The sequence below is a fragment of the Bos indicus x Bos taurus genome, chromosome 8 (genome assembly GCF_003369695.1).
Source record: "Bos indicus x Bos taurus breed Angus x Brahman F1 hybrid chromosome 8, Bos_hybrid_MaternalHap_v2.0, whole genome shotgun sequence".
Taxonomy (NCBI): Eukaryota; Metazoa; Chordata; class Mammalia; order Artiodactyla; family Bovidae; genus Bos; species Bos indicus x Bos taurus.
This window is the reverse complement of record NC_040083.1, coordinates 105,519,188-105,539,740: the sequence shown is the minus strand read 5'-3', so window position 1 is coordinate 105,539,740 and position 20,553 is coordinate 105,519,188. Positions and strand designations below refer to the sequence as shown.

General features: G+C 48.5%; 1 protein-coding gene across 1 annotated transcript in view; it reads right to left on the bottom strand.

Moving 5' to 3' along the window:
- Window positions 1-20,553, bottom strand: part of PAPPA (pappalysin 1) — a 266,420-nt gene that overhangs the window by 93,092 nt on the left and 152,775 nt on the right. The window contains exon 10 of the mRNA XM_027550637.1: window positions 18,219-18,412. Within this exon, the coding sequence (XP_027406438.1) occupies window positions 18,219-18,412 (194 nt within the window). The remainder of the gene's footprint in view (window positions 1-18,218; window positions 18,413-20,553) is intronic.

The following is a 20,553-nucleotide window of genomic DNA, read 5'->3' as shown; positions in this document are numbered from 1 at the left end:
GCATTTCACACTCCTTAGGGGTCTAATATCCTGCTGGCCCACACCTCCCACATGTGTCTGGAATGCTATGGTTTGGGGCACAAGCCCCTTGGCCTGATCAAATGGTCCTGGAAAAAACGCCTAGGCTCTCAAGGGGAAACGTGCCAAGACGTCACTTAAAACACCACTGTCACACAGCATCCTGACGCTTTTACAGGCGAGGAAACCAACTTTCTTATAAAAGACATGGTTCAGAGCCACAGAATTGATTCTTGGGAACCACTCACTCAATGGCCTAATTTTACAGACAGACACTCAGGGAACTTTCTTCTAAAGGAAACGTGTTTATGCAAGGGGCCTCAGAAGGTGTCCATGATCAATGGCAGAGACAAAACACACTTTCTTTGCCAACACCTAAACCAGCAACCATGTCCCAAGCACAGATCCTCTCCTTCCTGCGGAAGGCAGGAATTGCCACCCTCACCTGCTCTCCAGGTAGGGAGCCTGAGTTTCAAAGGCGACCAACGGCATCCTTAAGCCACACCCATCAGGACTGTGAAGTCCGGGTCTGATTCCCACCGGTGATACTACAAGTCTGCCTCCTTTGATACAGGTGAGGAAGCCGAGACCCACCTAGGGTAAACGGTGATTTGCAGGAAGGCGACGATGACAGCAGCGACGGTGAGCACTCACCGGCTTTCACCGCCATCAGCTCCATCCTCGTCTCACTGTGAAAGGGAGTCCTATTGCCCATTTTCAGGAGGGAAAACTGAGGCCAAGGGAGAGGAAGAAATAATCACCACGGCAGTGGGAGTGCCAGTTAACAAAAGGACACAGGTCAGCCACTGACTTTGTACGACATGGGGGTTCTCACCACGCCGACCCTCGGGGTCAGCACCATCTCCCATCTCCCAGACAGCAGAGCCGGGCCTCGGGCGCGCTCAGCACCGGAACCCACCCACCCATTTCGAGGAGGCGCTGGGCAGGGGGCTCGGGCTCCTCCAGCTAGTAAATCCTCTAACAAGGGAGAGTGATTAGTGTCGGATGTGGCGGTCGGCTTTTGTGCGGCTGACAACTCGTCCCTTTAGAGGCCGGGCCGGGCTCATTTCACGGGGGCCCTCCACAGGCCGGCTCCCGGCTCCGTAATTACGCCATTCACCAGTCACCCAGGCCCGCCTCTGAACTCCTGACCCGGCACTGAAAGACTTGGGATCTCATTACTAATCTCTTAAGCCACCTAGTCCTCCAAAATACATCCATTTAAGTTGGAGGCCAAGGCTTCGGGGGTGGGAGCCAGAAAGAGGGAAAGTCCAGCAGAGGCCCTTCTCATGACATGGCCGTGGGCCTGCTCTGGGGCCTGGGGCCGGAGCCACAGGGCAGCTGGCCTGGCTGGCTGGCTTGGGGCAAGACAGGGCTCCCCAAGGCTCGGGACTCAGCTCCGACACTATGCTTTGGGATGGGGAGGGCATCTGGACCCACCTGTTTGTAATTTCAGGGGTGTGGGTAGGGGATGAGGCCCGTGTTTGTTTTAATTATTATTATTGTTGTTGAAAAGGGAGGGGGAAAAAAATGAGCAGAAACTGCTAACATCTGGAGGCTGCTGTCCAGTTTACGTAATCTCCTGAAGCCGAGGAGGGACACGGGATCCCCAGCCAGATGGTCCGTGGGTGACTTCACGGTACATGTGTCTCCTCGGGCAGTTAAAATGCTGACAGGGTTAGAAGAGTGGGTTGCAGGACCTTCTTAAAATTCTTTAGGGGTGAGGGATGGGGGCTTGGGGGTGCTTCCAGAGATCTCAGTTTTCTTTTGGAAAACTCAAATTTTGCTCTGGCCAAAGCTCACGTACTTCTTATATTTCTAATTCATTCACTCATGCATTCATTCAATATACACTGACATGACACTTATTACGAGTTAGGTTCTTTATCTCATGATGTCTAAGGAATATGTATCCCAGAGAAGGGCAAAAAAGGCCATAAAGATAAAATCCCTTCCCTGAAAGAGGTCCCAGACCCAAGTGGAGCAGGGGGAGGGTAAATGATGATGCCAGCAAGCGCCCATCCAACAACGTGGTAGGCTCTCTGCTCAAGGTTTGTGCAGGCTGAGAGAACCTGGAAAAAAGAAGTTCCCAGACAATCCGTGCCCAAGCGCCGGGCCTGAAATGACGAATCTTAATATCGAGAGGCTGGAGAGCAAGGGCTGGAGAAAAAAAAAGCAAGAGAAGGAGAAAAACTGGGCCACAGCTGAGCCATGACAAACTCAGTTTCCCAGATGATGTCAATAGCAGAAGCATGAAGGATAAAGTTTGAGATGTAGAATTTTGCTGCAAACACAATTCTGAGGACATTACTATTTTTTTAAAAAAATCACATTGCTAACTTTATGTGTTTCCAAATCTCTTTAAAAAAAAAACAATTGTACTGAAAGCAATGAATGACATTTCATGAATTCTAGGTCAGGATATAAGCAGCCTAGACTCTGAAAGAGACCAAGATGGTGTTGTTATCTTCAACTAGAATGTGGACTCAAATCTGGATCGAAACCCAGAACCCCAGAGATACTGGCAGCGTGAGGTGAAAATTCGGAGGCATCACCAGCCTCCAATATGAATCCTGAAACAATATGAATCTGACATGTATTTCAGAGTTTGGGGGCATCGTCAGTTTTAAAACAGGACTTTGAGTATGGAAACTCTTCCAGTTCTAGACCAGAATACCAGGGTACTGCCATTCTAGTAACAGGGCCAAGCAATGCTGTCTGCTCTAAATCCAGTACCCCCAAATGCCTGTGTCAGAAACCAAAGACAAAGAACACAGATCCAGTGAGCTTTACTCTAAAATGCCCTGTCTACAGGCTCGGGAGTGGAATTGGGAGACATGGCCAACTGAGGAGCAAAGCACTGAAGGTGGAAATCTCCAACACAGCTCAGAGCCACTCAGACTCACACAGGCTGTCCAAGGAAGCCTCCAGACTGCTCCGTTGCCTACTCTGGCATCCCTGAGATGTGCACGGGTTAATCAGGGAAATGGTGACCGTGTCCAAACTCGGTGCCCGGTCACTGAAACCCTTGGTTAAGCATAGCTGAGCAGTGGTTAATGGCAGTCTTGACCACACTGGCCTATTCGAGAAAGGTCAAGGGAGTGATTTTTCACTTAAAAACAGCTGTGCGTTAAAAGAACAAGACTTTCTCAAGTTCATAAAACTAGGAGTTTCCAGGTTGTCTTGTGTTGTTTTCTCCCTTCCCCTTCTTCGCCGTCTCCTCCTTTCCTAATAAAGATGTGTGTGCCCCAAGCTGTGACCAGGATGGCGGACGAGTCACACTGCCCACACGGAGCCCTACTTGGTGCCCAGGCGGCCACACAGAGTGCCTTGTCTTGGGTTCTGCCCTTTGCCACAAACCTCAGGGTCTTCTGGTCCCCTCCGATCACCCAGGGAGGAAGTGCTAGAAAGCACCGCGTGCGTGCCTCTCCGCTTTGCTTTGGAAGAGCAGTGGTACTCTTGGCAGGGCTGCTCCAGTTCAATTTCTCCAAGGAAGAGGCTCTGAAGGATGCCATGCTTTGATGCACACAAGGACCCGAGGACAGGGCTGGCATATGCTTTTGTCAGCAGCCTGCTGACCTTCTGGCTCAAAGAAGGGCTCACATTCTGAAGGACGAGGATGGCATCTCTCTCTGGCCTTCCTCTCCAGATTTCAGCAGGAGGGACAGTGATATGCAAATTGGGGGCTTTGCCCATCAAATGTCCAATGGCCGCTGCTGACGCCCGTGTCCACCACCCCAGCTGCAGAGCTCTCTGGGGGACAGGGGCCATCTGCAGTGGTGCTCTCCCCCAGGGGGCCCTGTACGAGGCAGCACACATCTGCAAAAGAGCAGGGTGTTGAAGCAGCTGTTCTGAGACACGGTCCATGGGAACCATCCCAGCATGATCTGGGATCCACAATATGACCTTCTCAACAATCCTACACCTGCCGCTTGCCTGAACTTTCCATGAGCAGTGGAAGTCACACACATCCAAGAGATGTGGGCCAGAACTTATTGACGTCATGACCGAATGCTCTAAGATGCCTAAGTTCCTCCACTGAAAAATAAATGACCAGATCTACTTTGGAGGGTTGTTCCAGGGTTCAAAGATCCCTTGCTCATTCAAGTGCTGACACACAGCCCTGCAACCCAGAAACACGCTTAACATTCCGCTCTGTGGTCCCTTCCCACTTCTTTCCTCCTGGTTCTAGAAGAAGACAGTCCTGGGCATGAATTCTAGATTTCCCTGCCTCACCCCTAGCTGGTTGTAGAAACATGGGTAAGTTATTAATACTTAACCTTTGTTAAGTCCCAACTTAGTCCTTTGTAAACCAGTGAAAGTTAGTCTCTACTTCCCAAAGGGGCTGGCGGGTATAAACGTGCTAAAAATGGAGTGAACCTCTGGGTAGAGGTCCTGACATGGAGTAATCACGCAGAAAGCCAGACCATCTATGTTGCTATCACCACCAGCTATTGTTATTACTACTGTGTCCTTGGTATTACTGTTACTGTCATTTATTATTATTATTTATATAATTTATAAAAGTTACTGTCATTTATTATTATTTAGTCATTCCTTTGCATCTGGCCTCTCATTTTTCTTATCAAGTCCTCTGCAACCAGTGAAAGTTAGTCATTATCTCTTAGAGGGGCTGGCGGCTGTAGATGTGCTGTAACACTGTGAAGCTCAGCTTTTCAGGTAGCGAGCGCTGTTCTAGACCTGGCATAGCTCAAGGTGTAAGACGGAGCCCAGATTCTTGGCAGTTCACGGGACAGGTGGTGTGGAAAGTCATAGACAAAGGCAGATGCAAAGTACTGATAGAAGGTCACTTATGCTGGGCCACGGATGATTCCAGAAGTGCTATGTGGTATCAGAGAGTGAGGGCTCCACATGGGCTGGGATGGTCAAAACAGGCCACGTGAAAGAGGAACTGGCTGAAGCAGACCTTGAAAGATAGTTAAGCTTTAAATGAGAGGACTTCCCTGGTGGTCCAGTGGTTAAGAATCACCTGCCCATGTGGGAGACACAGGTTCCATCCCTGGGCTGGGAAGATCCAACATGCCATGGAGCAGCTGTGCTGTGAATCACAATTGCGAGCCACAGTTACTGAAGCCCACGCTCTAGGGCTGGGGTACGGTAAGTACCTGCACATTGCAAATGCTGAAACCCGCCCTCTCTAGAGCCCATGTTCCATAACAAGAGAAGATAATGCGATGAGAAGCCTGAACACCACAAGGAAGAGGAGCCCCTGCTCACCTAGAGAAAGCCTGTGCAGAGCAATGAAGACCCAGCACAGTCAAAAATAAATGCTTTTTTTTTTAAAGGTGGATGAATGAAGGATGGTGTTTCCATGTAGAAGAAATGGAAACTTCAAGGTCTGTCTGGGGATTGCAGATGGGTCCATTCTGTCTGGAAGGTTCCTGTCTCTAATAAACCTGTTAAACAACAGGCTGTGAGGAAAAGCTGAGGGAAACAGATTGTGGAATGCCTTACCTGCTAAGACTCTGGGACTTTATACACTGTGGGGAACACGGCGCATAAATATAAATAAATAGAGATCTTTCACAAGCGAGAGATCCCTGAGACCAATATTTATTGTGAATAAATATTTATTGTGAATAAATATTTATTGTTAATAAATATTTATTAAATAAATATTTATTGTGAACGCTGGAAAAGGTACTACAAAAGGAAAAGCCTCCAATAAAGATACGTGCAGACTTAATGATTTAAGATGACGTATCACAAAAAGATAAGTATGTCATATTTCACTTTGGGAACAAAAGAAGGGTTACTCTAAACAAAAAAAATTCTTGGGAGAAGTGTGTCTACTAGAAAGCATGTGGGCTGTGGAGCCTAAAAGCACTGGTCTCACTCCTGTTACACCACTTGGAGGAACGGTTCTTCTGCCTCCCCATCTGTGAAATGAGAACATAGTTCTTACTAGATTATAAGGATTTAATGCCATAACCAAAGTGAATCCGTGTAGACAGCAGTTATTACATGCCAGGCAATGTTCCTTGTGCTCTTTGTGTGCCGTTTTCTAGAATACTCGCAATTGCCAGTTCATCTCCCTATTTTACAGATGAGGAGACTGAGGCAGAGAGAGATTATGGTCGCCCTGAGTCTCACTATAGGTGGAGGCATGAGGATGTGCTAGACTAGAACAGCTCCGACAGGGGGCTCAGTGTCTGCCTGTGGCTGTCTAATTTTAAATTCACTGGAAGTTCAGTGCCCTAGTGCCCTGAGCCGCATCTCCGGGGTTCAGTACAATAGGTGGCGAGGGGCAGTAGTGCCAGGAGGGGCAGTAGACACCTCCAGTGTCACCGAAAGTCCTATCAGAGAACGGGTCTGGAGGCCGGCTCTCTACACTGACCCAGTTCTACCTTCTCGGGCACATAAACTGACCACAGCTCCCCAGTGTGTGTCAGTTTCTCTCCTTCCTGCATGGCTCTGCATTACTTTTCTCTTCCCAGACCCCTTGCCCCAGGCAGCTGTGTTGCAGACCTGGGCATCTCCCTGGCAGTAGCCACCATTCCGGAGAGCAGTATCCTGCCAGCAGGCTGGATCTCTCCTAAACTTACATCTCTTTCCCAAGATGGAGACAAATGCAGGCTTCAGGCAAGCATCCCCTTCCACCAGCTGGATGTATGGGTCCAGTTTGGAAAAGGTCTCGGGGCGGGCAGGAGCCCCCCGGGGCAGACTCTGCCGGACCACCCTGGCACAGAAGCTTGCCCCTCAGCATGGGTACCTGTCATGTGCCTCTCTCAGTCCATTTCTCCCTGAAAAATGAACACGTTACAAATATATCCTGGCACATGGATCTGGCCAAAGAATTAGGTGAGTTTTAAAAAATATGTGTTTGGGGTGGTGAAGAGGGTAGAAAGCTCTTTTTGGTCTGGTTCTATAGATAACGGGCTTCCCAGGTGGCACAGGGGTAAAAAACCCTCCTACCAGTGCAGGAGACACAAGAGACATGCATTTGATCCCTGCTTTGGGAAGATCCCCTGGAGAAGGAAATGGCAACCCACTAATCCACTTCAGTATTCTTGCCTGAGAAATTTCACGGACAGAGGAGCCTGGCGGGCTATAGTCCATGGGGTCACAAAGAGTCAGACACAACTGAGAGACTGAGCATGCAGCTTCTATAGATGTCTAGGTTAATTTTTAAAAGTAAGGATGTTGGGGTGGAGAGTGGGAGGCAAGGGGATTGCAAAACAAACAAATGAACACACACACACCCCAGAAGGAAAATGCTGTGCACATCCGACATCCAACCTCCTCAGACCCCCATCCTTTGGGCCTGGCTTGAGAAAGTTTACTTCCAGACTTGGAGAAACGAGCATGTGGTTTTGGGGACAGAATCCAATACCGCCGAAGCCACGGGCTCAGCAAGCTCGACTGGCTGCTGCTTCCTAAGCGTATTATGGTCTCGGAGAGCGAACGCTGTTTACATATTTGACATGTTTCTTGGGTACAGGACATGAAACTAAATTATACAGCAAAGACCATGCTGGCTAAACACCGATGCCCCCACTTAAAAGAACAACAATAATTTTAAAAAATAAAAAGAAGAGAAAATGAAAGGCAAGGATGGAGTTGGGTCTTGAGGGAGCCTGAGTAGACGGCAAGGAAGGAGGGAAGGGGTCTGGTCCTGAAGGGAGGAGGAGAGAGGGACGATGTGGAGAATACAGACAGCAAGATGGGAGAGGGGTGGGCTGAGAGGTGCAAGAAAGACAAAGGCCTCGGGATCGCAGGAGGGGCTGTGGTGTGAACTGGCCCGGCCGCGTCTGCTCTCCGCAGAGAGCCAGTGGAAGCCGCCCCAAACCACAAAGCCTGGCTTGTTCTTGGGCTGCAAGACAGGAGTCGACTGGCAAGCGAGAGCCTTCTCTGCTCCACGAAGCACCTTCCTGGTAACCCGTGCGTGTCTGCTGCACAGGCCAGCACTCCCTTCCCCGTCAAAGCATGTGTCTCTAACAATAACTCCACGTGCCTGCATACCACAGCGGTTTGCCCAAGTTTTTCTTTCCTTCTTAGAAGTACCTGTGTCAGGGTTCCCTGTCCTCCAAGGACAACACAGATGACTTGAGGACAGTGGTTGAACTCTTCATCTCAGCCTCGACTCCCTGCTGAAAAGGATGTTCTAGACACAGTGAAAGATTGAGGGGAGGATAGTGGTTGAACTCTTCATCTCAGCCTCGACTCCCTGCTGAAAAGGATGTTCTAGACATAGTGAAAGATTGAAGGCCAGAGGCGAAGGGGACGGCAGAGGATGAGATGGTTGGTGGCATCTCCGACTCCACGGACATGAGTTTGAGCAAGCTCCGTGGGTTGGTGACGGACAGGGAAGCCTAGTGTGCTGCAGTCCATGGGGTCGCAAAGAGTTGGACACGACTGAATGGAGATATAGTAGGTTCACAATAAGACTATAGTGGGTTTTGAATCCAAATATCAGAATTGCTTTCTAACAGATAGGGATTGAGGGGTTTAGGGAAGTTATTTCATCACAGCTGAATCTTGAGTGAAATAAGACCAAGAGACTCTCAAAGTCTCTCTCTGCTTAGATTTCCGTAGTCCTAAAGAGTGTTTCTTTAAAAATAACAACACAGAACACAATATTTCCTCACTGGATCCCTCAGTTGCTAAAACTCCATGGACAGAAAGAAGCACTTCTTTAAAAAGGTTTTAGCTGCTAGCAGAAGGGAAACTACATACGTGGATCACCTGTCTTGTCCTTGATCAACGCCTGCCATAGGAAGGCTGTCACTCCTGTTTATAGATTGGGTACAGGCAAGGAGAACCGGCTTGCTTGGAGGGACAGAGTTGGTCACGGGTGACCCTGGAATCAGAAGCCAGGTTGAGCTGATCCTAAACCTCATTTTTTTCCTATAAAACTCTCATCACTCAAAGTTGGGAAGGCACAGTCGTAGTGTCTAGCATTTATAGGTTTGAATAAAGCTTGAAACAGTGAATGACTTAAGAAGGGAGCAAAGAAGAGAGGTGGAGGAGAGTCTGGTGGAGACCCTCACTGGAGTCATGAAAAATTTGATAGATTTAAAGCCCGCCCCCCGCCCCACCAACCCACGTTTCCATGTCAAGTCCAGGATGTTATAGCCACCAGGGCAAGGGGGTCCTTTCTGATGCAGGAACTGGCTTTTAGTCTTCTGGAGGGATTTTGGGTGCCCCACAACAATGGGACAGACTGTAACAGGCCATAGGATTAGCTGTTTTGTCTCCTTAGATGACTCACACATGTGCTCTTGAAAAATTACTCAGAAACCACCAGAAGAAAGCAGATCCCTTGGGTACTTGGGAAAACTGCTTGGAATCCTCTCTGACATTTTGGCGCATCCCCTTGGCCTCCCGCTTCTCCCACCACCAGCGGATGCTGTCGCATTTCACCAGTGAGAAGACATGAAGGGACACGTCTCAGCAGGGACCTCAGCACTGGGTACTGAGCCCACAGTTGCCGCCCCCCACCCCAGCCCTTTGCCAATACAAGCATCAGCAGAGAATGGCTCATCCATGCAAAATGTCGACATGGGGCTGTTTCAATGCAATACCAGTAGCTGGTGCAAGAAGAGAAAGAAGTAGAAGAAAGTGTGGCACGGGCAGGACCGTCCACCTCCCGCACGCACGGAAGGCAGCTCTTCATTCTGAGACGAGAAGCAAAACCTCTGAGTTTCATAAGGTGCTTCAAACTCCTCTTTCAGGCGGTGCTCCTAGAGGTCAGTCCTCATCCTCAAATAAGCATCTGACCTGTTGGTGCCCAGCTCAGAACCTCAGAGAAGCTCCTCTTTGCACTTGGAATAAAGTGTAGGGACTTCCCTTGTCCAGTGGTTAAGACTCTACGTGCCCAGGGCAGGGGGCCTGAGTGCAATCCCTGACCGGGGAGCTAGATCCTCCAGCCACTGAGAGTCTGTGTGCACAACTAAAGACCCCATATGTCCCAGTAACGACCCAAGATCCTGGGCGCCACAACTGAGACCTCGAGCAGCCCATAAACAAATGGTGAAGTCTAAATTTCAAGCATCTGAAGGCAGTTCCCACACCACTTTCAGAGCCCATCTCTCTTGACATCCCCTGGATCTCATTTTTTACTTCCCCCTGAATTTCTTATTGACCTTTTGTTGGACGCCTGTCTCCCTGTCTCTCTGTCTCTCTGACGTGATCTTCCTTTCAACACCCTTCTACTACCCCAGATTAGCCTTCCAGTTACAGCTCGGTGATCACACGCAGAGGAAATATTCACTCACCCTCCCCTTGGCTCCTTGGTCCCAGCACGTCCTACCCTGCACCATGGGTGCCAGTGGAAAGATCTCTTGCCCTTATGTCAGAGAGCCCAGTGGATTTCTGCTCCCTTCCTCTGGACACAAGGACTCAGGAGGCGCAGATGAATGGTCCTTGCATTCTGGGCCTACGACTCGGTGGCGGCAGGGAGCGCGCGTCTCTTGCGATTCCCTTACCGACATCTCAAGGCTTCTCAGGTAGAGCACGTGCTTTCGTGACAGACCTGCGAATGGAGCGGTCTCCCCTTCCACCTACAACTGTCCTGCTGGTGTTTTCCTTCACGTTCTTTCCCACAACCCATTAATAATTAGCCACGGAGCCAAAAATCTACACTCAGGGTTCAGCGATTTGAAACATTTCCTGAGCTTCTCCCATATTTTCATAAACGTGTTTTAAGTGACTTTCTGGAAAGGGCAACACTTAACCTGAAAGAATGACTGCCCCTAAGTCGAGATGTTGGTGGCATGGCAGAAACAGTGGGGCCATACTGGGGGTCCTGGGGAGGGGGGTTCCCACTTTCCTCGAGACCCTTGAATGCACCCTAGGCAAGAAAACACGCAAACGGCAGGCTTCCGCGTCTGTTCTCCTGTGTCAGCCACGGAAGCGGGCATGAGCTGACTTGTCCTGCACCCAGGCTCCTGTGACGAACCCCGCAACCGGAATCCTGGTTCTGCCATGGTCTCTTAGAAGGGTGTGCCCCCCAAACTAGTCAGTCCCTCGGCTCTCAGAGCCTTACTGTCCCAATCTGTTAGATGAGAGCAGCAATTCCTACTTTTGCAGTAGCTTAAGTCGGATTCAAGGAATTTGATGCGGAGCCTAGCTGAACTTGGAAAATATTATTTTTATAATTTGTCCAGGACCTTCTGAAAGTGGGCAAAGGACTTTTCCATCCCTACACGCTGGCTTCCATCCCTGCTGGCTGAGTAAGCTGATAGCAGTGCGGTTTCTTCCTCAGGGAAACTCCCTCTGAATCTCAGACTCTTGGGTCTTGGCTGCTATTTCTAGCTGGACACACCCCTCCCATGGAATAGTGAGCACTGTAAGGGCTACGAAAGGACCAGCGCTTCTCCGGAGTTTTGCAAAGTGCCTGCTCTAGCCCTGAGTGTGCAGGAAACATTTGTGAATGCAACTCTGCTTATTCACAAAACCAAACGCTGACTGAGCTTCTGTGCTGCATGGCTCACTGGAATGAGGGTGCAGAGAGGAGGCCTGACACGAACCGAAGACGGAATTAACACGCACTACCTGATACATGGGAAATGAACAAAACAACCACCTCGACAAACAGTGCTAAACTTTTTCTCCGCATTCACGCCCTTAATCCCCACCAAACAGATGCCACCATACTCTCTTTCCAGAAGAGAAAGCTGAGGTTCCTGGAGGAATAACGGGCTCAAAATTCCCAAATAAAAAGAAAAGCTATGAGGGCAGGGCCACCTCTGCACGACTTCCACTTGACCCCACGGATGTCTGTGTTTTCTACCTGCTTACATTCCTCAGGGCAGGATCCCTTCATATGTCCATTTAGTCAAATGCATAAGTCAACAAATCCATCAAGACAAATTGTGATTTGTATTTTAATAGAGGCACACCATGTTCTGGATATGATAAGGAACAGGTAATAGCGATTCTCAGTGAGGTGGCAAAGGATCGATATGTCTAATCATGGGTCAGTGGATGCAAAGTTAGAATCAGTCACAAAGGAAGGCGAGATGCCCAGGGCTTCCTGTGTGACCACCAGCTCAGCCTGAGTGCCTTGTGATGGCAGCTTACTGCATCACAGGCACTCCATCTCATTGCAGATAGCGCTCGTTCTAAGCAAGGTTGTCTTTACTGTGGCTCTGAAACTACAGCCCTGGAAATGCTTAGTTTAAATGTTGCCCTCAAAGGATCAACCAAGTAAATTGGTTGGTTGACTGCAGGTCCATAATTCCTGGGAGAGCACTGTGCATTCCGATAGCCTTTGCATCTCCACCACCTCCTGTGCGGGAGGAGGAAGGGGACTGTTTGGACAGGAGGAACCTGGCTTGGGTAGAAATGCAGTGGGGGGCGGGGGGGTGCAGGATGAAGGAATCTCTGCAGCTCACTTTGGCAGCCTGTGGTGTAAAGCACCGGAGAAATGTGAGACCTGGAAACCAAATGAGAACAAGACGGGATCTTTGCAAACACTTAAACCAAACTGTGCTGAGTTTCCCAGAAGAGAGATAACTCTGTACTTTCAACTTGTTCCATTTTTGTTCTGTCTCAGGGACCTTTTGAATTCCAGCAGGGCTGGGAAGGTGCACAGCCAAAACATCCCAAGAATGTCTCTTGTTATAGGATGTTCAGCCCGATGCGCACAGCCAGGGAGGTGTGATGCTTCTGATAACATTTGGATATTAGACTCGATGTTCGGGCGGAGGAGCTTAGTGCTAACCAAATTTGGGCATCTTATTTGAGGGGGATGGACAAGCAAGACTGGGGACTTTGAGAAGTGCAGCGTTCACGCAAAAATGGAAATGAAAATTTTAATCATTTTCTAGACTCATCTAACACAGAGAGGGTGCTGTCTCCGCAGTAGCCACAGTGACAGCCTGCCTGCTGACTCTGGCAGGGCTAGGCCTCTCGAGAGCATCCTCACATTATGGTCTTGCAAATTTACAAGGTCAAGGTTGGGTCTCCTTCTTCTTTGGTTTCTTCCATGGGCTCCAGCACAGAGCAAGGAACATAACTCCAATCAGTTCAGTTCAGTTCAGTCGCTCAGTCGTGTCCGACTCTTTGCAACCCCATGAATCGCAGCACGCCAGGCCTCCCTGTCCATCACCAACTCCCAGAGTTCACTCACGTCCATCGAGTCAGTGATGCCATCCAGCCATCTCATCCTCTGTCGTCCCCTTCTCCTCTTACCCCCAATCCCTCCAAGCATCAGAGTCTTTTCCAATGAGTCAACTCTTCACATCAGGTGGCCAAAGTACTGGAGTTTCAGCTTTAGCATCATTCCTTCCAAAGAACACCCGGGGCTGATCTCCTTCAGAATGGACTGGTTGGATCTCCTTGCAGTCCAAGGGACTCTCAAGAGTCTTCTCCAATACCACAGTTCAAAAGCATCAATTCTTCGGTACTCAGCTTTCTTCGCAGTCCAACTCTCACATCCATACGTGACCACTGGAAAAACCATAGCCTTAACTAGATGGACCTTTGTTGGCAAAGTAATGTCTCTGCTTTTTAATATGCTATCTAGGTTAGTCATAACTTTCCTTCCAAGGAGTAAGCATCTTTTAATTTCATGGCTGCAGTCACCATCTGCAGTGATTTTGGAGCCCAGAAAAATAAAGTCTGACACTGTTTCCACTGTTTCCCCATCTATTTCCCATGAAGTGATGGGACCAGATGCCATGATCTTCGTTTTCTGAATGTTGAGTTCTAAGCCAACTTTTTCACTCTCCTCTTTCACCTTCATCAAGAGGCTTTTTAGTTCCTCTTCACTTTCTGCCATAAGGGTGGTGTCATCTGCATATCTGAGGTTATTGATATTTCTCCCGGCAATCTGGATTCCGGCTTGTGCTTCTTCCAGCCCAGCATTTCTCATGATATACTCTGCATATAAGTTAAATAAGCAGGGTGACAATATACAGCCTTGACATACTCCTTTTCCTATTTGGAACCAGTCTGTTGTTCCATGTCCAGTTCTAACTGTTGCTTCCTGACCTGCATACAGATTTCTCAAGAGGCAGGTGAAGTGGTCTGGTATTCCCATCTCTTTCAGAATTTTCCACAGTTTATTGTGATCCACATAAACACCTGCATTTATCATTTTTGCAGCATCAGGGGAAATACAGAGACTAGGACAATACTGACTTACAAAGAAGAAACGGACATGACTGTGGTCATTTCATCACTCTCCAAGTGGATAGAGTGTCTCAGTGAACACCAGGGTACCAGCAACAGGGATGCCTAGACAGAGTGGGACCAGCCTGAACTCAAGCTTTGGGCAGTGCCTGGGAGATTTCTGCTGTTGCTGTTCATAAGCTAAGTTGTGTCTGACTCTTTGTGACCCCATGGACTGCAGCACACCAGGCTTCCCTGTCCTTCACAAACTCCTGAAGTTTGCTGAAACTCATGTCCATTGAGGTGGTGATACCATCCAACCATGTCATCCTCCGTCGCCCCCTTCTCCTCCTGCCCTCAATCTTTCCCAGCATCACGGTCTTTTCCAATGAGTTGGCTCTTCGCATCAGGTGGCCAAAGAATTGGAGCTTCAGCTTCAGCATCAATCCTTCCAATGAATATTCAGGGTTGATTTCCTTCAGGATTGACTGGTTTGATCTCCTTGCTGTCCAAGAGACTCTCAAGAGTCTTCTCCAGCACCATAGTTTGAAAGCATCAGTTCTTTGGTGCTCAGCCTTCCTGATGGTCCAACTCTCACATACCTACAAAACTACCGGAAAAACCATAGCTTTGACTAGATGGACCTTTGTCAGCAAAGTGATTTCTCTGCTTTGTAATCTGCTGTCTAGGTTTGTCATAGCTTTCCTTCCAAGGAGCATGCATCTTTTACTTCATGGCTGAAGTCACTGTCTGCAGTGACTGTTGGAGCCCAAGGAAATAAAATCGGTCACTGCTTCCGCTTTATCCCTTCCATTTGTCATGAATTAATGAGATCGGATGCTATGATCTTAAGCTTTTTGAATGTTGAGTTTTCAGCCAGCTTTTTCACTCTCCTCTTTTACCCTCATCAAGGGGCTTTTTAGTTCCTCCTCAAGCACCTCATGGAGTGTGCATGGTACCACCAACACAAAGATCTATCCATCATGGCTCTTTCCACCTGATTCACAGTGACATTTTTCAGGAACCCGGCTACACCCAGTTCCTGAACAAGACCACACATTCACACACTCCCAGTATCGTCTTCCAGGAGAACCTTTCCATCCTAAATTTCCCACTATGGGCTGTGTGACCTTGGGGAAACCACTCCACGTCTCAGTTTCTCCAAGGTAAGTAGTAATTCTTCCCTTGAAGAATGGCAAGGGGGTTGGGGCCCAGCTCCATGGCTGGTGGACCTCGACAACCACTGGTTCCCTCCCCACTCTCCTCCCTGTGCTTCGGGATCACTGTCTGGACCTGGGCTGCTGGATCTGCAAGGCCTGTTCCTGGAGGATGCTCGCGTGTGTGTGCCTGTCTGAGTGTGTGTAAAACAGACAGAGAGAGAGAGGAGGAGGAGGAAAGTGGAGGAGGAATGCATAATTGGGTTAAGGGAAGGGAAGGTGCTCACAGTGCACCTAAGAAGCCCACAGCCCCCTCTCTCAGGCCATCAGCCTCTTGCCTGGAGGCCCTGACAGGGTGAAAATTAACCACCAGCCTCCTCTAGTCACAGCGCAGGGTGATGACGGCCACGGCCACACTTCCTCCTCTTCTCTGCTGTCAGGAGGGAGCCGTGTCTACACTCCAGGAAGAGGCTCGACACAGTCACGCAGGCTGTGCGTGTGGTGTCTGCGTGTGTGCATGTTGGCCCACGCACAATGGGGTTGGTGTGGGAATGGCTTCCAGGCACTCGCTTTGAGACAGGGAATCGGGGGGACTTTTGTTCTGCCGGCCCCCAGACCCCCTGTCCAGCCCTGCACCAGGCGGCATACACCTCCCCACCCCTGACCCTGTATCCTCCAGTGAGCTGATCTCATTATGGCAAATTTAGTTACAGCTGAAGTCTCCTTGTAACAAAGATTATGTCCAAGCCCAGAGTAATGGAACCTAGTCGATTTCATTAAAATAAAATTGGTTACAATGAATAATTCAATAGGATGATTTTGTTTCCTCATCTCCTCTTTGTAGATCGAAGAGCGAGTATTTATAATGATTTTTTAAAATTGGATTGTTGTTTAGGAAGAGATAATCACCCATGATTCCTGACAGCACCCCCCCTTCCCAGACTGGAATAATTGCTGGGGCGAAGTCTCTTTTCAAATGCTAAGACTGGAAAATTCTTTCTCTCCTTTTCTCACATTAGTAGCAATAACCTTTGGTGGTTTTTAAGCACAGCTGTTACCTCAACACTTGGTCGTGTGAGATTCTGAGTGCGTTAATAATACCCTTGTTTGAATGATGTTTTTAAAACATTTCTAGAGGCTGGATGGCAGTGTTGCATCTGCAATGCCTGGTTCTATCACTGGCCAGCCCTGTTGTTCCTAAAGCAGGGCACTCCTCATGAGAAAGGTAGCAATGTGAGTGTTTTCTACAATTAATTAAACACACATCGCTTGAACTCCTGGTCTTATCTAAATCTGTGCTTGAAGATGGGGAACAAAGTAAATAAAACCTTAAAACTCTTTTCACAAAATTAGCAGCCTAAGGGGGAAGCCAGACATGGAAACAGGTAATTGGAGTTCAGAGCATGGGTGTCACCCAAAATGAGCCCAGCAAGTACAGAGGGGGCAGAATGAGCGTAGGCAAGCATTCATTCATTCATGCACCCAGCTAGCACTGCACACACAAACATTAGGGAATACCTCGCTTACGTTTCTTTCCATCCTCCTCAGAAACAGAGACAAACGAGTACATACAGAATCTGATGCAGGTAAACACAATCGGATAAGTGAACAAATGATCAAATAAACACTGTAAGCGAGGTTAGATTCCTTTGTACCTCTTCCAGTGATTTTCCCTGGGCCCCAGAAGAAGGTCCCATGTCTCTTTCATCTAGAAACCAGGCCCCTCCACCCTCGCCTCACCCCTCCACCGACCATGAGTCAGAGAAGCAATGTTAGAGAGGAATGGGGAGAAATAATGGCTCTCCTGCAAGGCCAGGAGGGAGGCCGGCCTCTGAAACGGCCGTGGGGTGGGGCGGTAGGAAGCGCAGGCGTGTCTCTGGGAAACGGGAGTCTTGGAAGAAGGCAGGTGCACATGGAGCAGGATAATTGGAAAGGGGACTCTGGGGACAGCAGGGCCATCCCTAGAATGACAGAAGCTCTGGTGGCCCCAATGCTCTCCCTCCCTCGACTAAGCTGATAGTCCCTTGGGGAAGAACCCTGGGACATAAATAGTGCATTCGGGAATGTGGAATGAGTCACAGCTTTTGAGTGTTGGGAAGGTCCTTGGAGATCATCCAGTTCAACTACTCTCTAATTTTAAGATGGGGAAAATGGGGCCCGGAGAAGTGGGAAGACTAGTCCAAAGCCACACAGCGCATTCATGATGGAGATACCATATTCATGAAAGCGTGCTGGAGGAGTACGTGACTTGACACCCTCCCCTGTCAAAAGTGAGACTCTCCCTGAGAATTTGTTCTTATACCATTGAATGCCAGTGGTATATCCAAAGGGGAGTGCTTTCCCCAAATATGACTTCTAGTAGGAGACTCAGGACAGTCATTACCCCTACTGTGCTAATGTTCCTTGCCCTTAAAAACTCCAAATCCAATTGCTGACAAACAAGTCTCGTGAGACCTCAGAATGACATTTGGCTGTTGGCAGCAACATGGATGGATCTAGAGATCATCGTATGCTGTCTAGGTTTGTCAAAGCTTTCCAGGAGGTCAAATCAGTCACTCCTAAAGGAAATCAACCCTGAATATTCATTGGAAGGACTGATGCGGAAGCTCCAATACTTTGGCCACCTGATGTCATGAGCTGACTCATTGGAAAAGACCCTAATGCTGGGAAAGGTTGAAGGCAAAAGGAGAAGAGGGCAACAGAGGATGAGATGGTTGGATGGGATCACTGACTCAATGGATATGAATTCAAACAAACTGTGGGAAATAGTGAAAGTCAGGGAAGCCTGGAGTGCTGTAGTCCACAGGATTGCAAAGAGTCGGACACGACTTAGCGACTGAACCACAACAGAGGCATGGTCAAGTGGCCATGTCCAACGACACTGCCTTTGTGATGGGCAACCTTGAGGGGCAGAGCAGCGATTTAGAATGTCTGCAGGAAGTGTCGCGCACGCTGGGCGCCTACCTGGGACGCTGCTGGTTGGCCGATGATGACCCAGCCTGGGCACTGCTGGTCTTGATGGGACACCGTAGCATTGGATGCCCACTGATCCAGGAACCCCTGGGGCGTGTAGACACCACAGTCCTTGATGCTGGTTTTTTGTTCAAACTCCTCACATACCCCATCACCATCATGGAAATAGCACCGGCTGGGCTCATCTGCAGGAGACAGACATAGAAGGGACAGACAGATCAGTGTTTGTTCTTTGGCCCTGGCTGCCACCAGCAGTTATGGAATCAGATACACAGAACCATCAGCACGGTCAAGCCCACCACTGATGGTCACCACTGACTGTTATTCAGGCTGTGAGTCACTGAGGGTCACCATTGACTGCTATTTACAATGGAGATCTTGCCATAGGAGGCAACACTGGTGAACGTGGAGGACATCACACGAAGGTCAAACACCATATGATCCCACTTACATGACGCATATAAAACAAAGGCGCAGAAGGAGAGAGTAGAATGGGGGCTGACAGGGGCTGGAAGGAGCGGGGGTTGAGATTTCAAATCCACTGTTCAAACGGTATAAAGCTTTGTTAAGCAAGATGAAGAAGTTCTAGCGACCTGAGGTTCAGCACTGTGATGATAGATTAAAAAAAGCTGTATGTACACTTACAATTTAAGAGGGTAGATCTTGTATTATGTGATTTTTACTACATAACACACACACGCACATTAACAAAGACTTCCACCTTCATACCTCTTGTGAGCCCCACAGTAACCTTGTGAGAAAGATATTATTTAAAGTATTGGTTTAGTCTTCTCGATTGGGAAACCGAAATCCTGCAAGTCTTAAATAACTTGCCCAAGGTCATGAAATGTGTTCATGCTGGATCCTGATTTTAAACTCGGGCTTTCACTGTCCAAGTTCTAGGTACATTATCTGCCACCGCAGCACTTCATAGTCTTAAACTGACCATTTTGACTATTTAACTGTAAATAGGATTACAGTCTGACATAGAGTGAACTGTTATATGAGAGCCTCTGGCTTCAGTCCCAGGTCTGCAACTAAATTGCTCTGTTCCTTTAGACAAATCTCTTTCCCTCTTCTGGGCTCAATCATCATTGAAGGGGGTGAAACTGCTGAAACTCCAGGAGCCCTTCCTGTCTAAGGTGCTATCTTCTAGATATTTGCTGGATATCTTAGGGATTTCAGTTAAAGGCCAAGTGAGTTCTCAAGCTCCTATGTAACTCAAATCATAGCCAGGAGTTCTGCTTGGGACAGTTTAAAGCTGCAGCTGGCTGCAATGACACTCACTGAGCTGCAAGAACAAAACTCAAGGGAAGCAGAGTCAGCTGGATGCCTTCTTTCTTTTTTTTAATTTTTTTAATTTTTAATTTTTATTGGGCTATAGTCAATCCAGTGGGAAAGACCCTGATGCTGGGAAAGATTGAGGGCAGGAGGAGAAGGGGACGACAGAGGATGAGATGGTTGATGGCATCACCGACTCAATGGACATGAGTTTGAGCAAACTCTGGGAGATAGTGAGGGACCGGGAAGCCTGGCGTGCTGCAGTCCATGGGGTCACAGAGTCAGACGTGACCTAACAACTAAACAACATGGTCGATTAACAGTGCTGTGATAGTTTCAGGTGAACAGCTACACATACACATGGAGAGCTGGATGCCTTCTAAGCAGGTAGGACCTGCACAGCACACGCTTCTTGGTGTTTCAGAATAGAATAATACAAGGAGAAATCTGGAGGCACCTGTCCAAAAGAAATCATCTCGCCCATCTTTTGGGCAAGATGAATGCCAGGTACACTTTCCCAATTCCTCTAGGAAAGCTAAGTACTCCCTCCTGTGTGGGTTCCTATTTTACAAAGATCCCCATCATAATCCGCCTGCAATTTGCCTGAATCCTCCTGCAATGCAGGACACCTGGGTTCAATCCCTGGGTTGGGAAGATCCTCTGGCAAAGGGAAAGGCTACCCACTCCAGTATTCTGGCCTGGAGAATTCCATAGACATTATAGTCCATGGGGTCACAAAAAGTTGGACACGACTGAGCGACTTTCACTTCACTTCACCTTAATACTCAACCCGTGTATTACCATCACATTCTCATGTAGCAGCTCCTTCAAATAGTACACTTGGAGAGTGAGAGAGAATGTTAGTGTAAATTCTACCCAGGCAAGGGGCACCTATCCTGAGAAAATCTAAATATCGCAGAACCTGTGGTCACCCTGAGAATGCTGTTTGATCTAGGACATTCTTCCCTGATTCACTCTGAAAGAATAGCGAGTGAAGCCTCATTTAAAACCAGGGTTTGGTTTCTGCCCCTCCTACTCAGGAGAG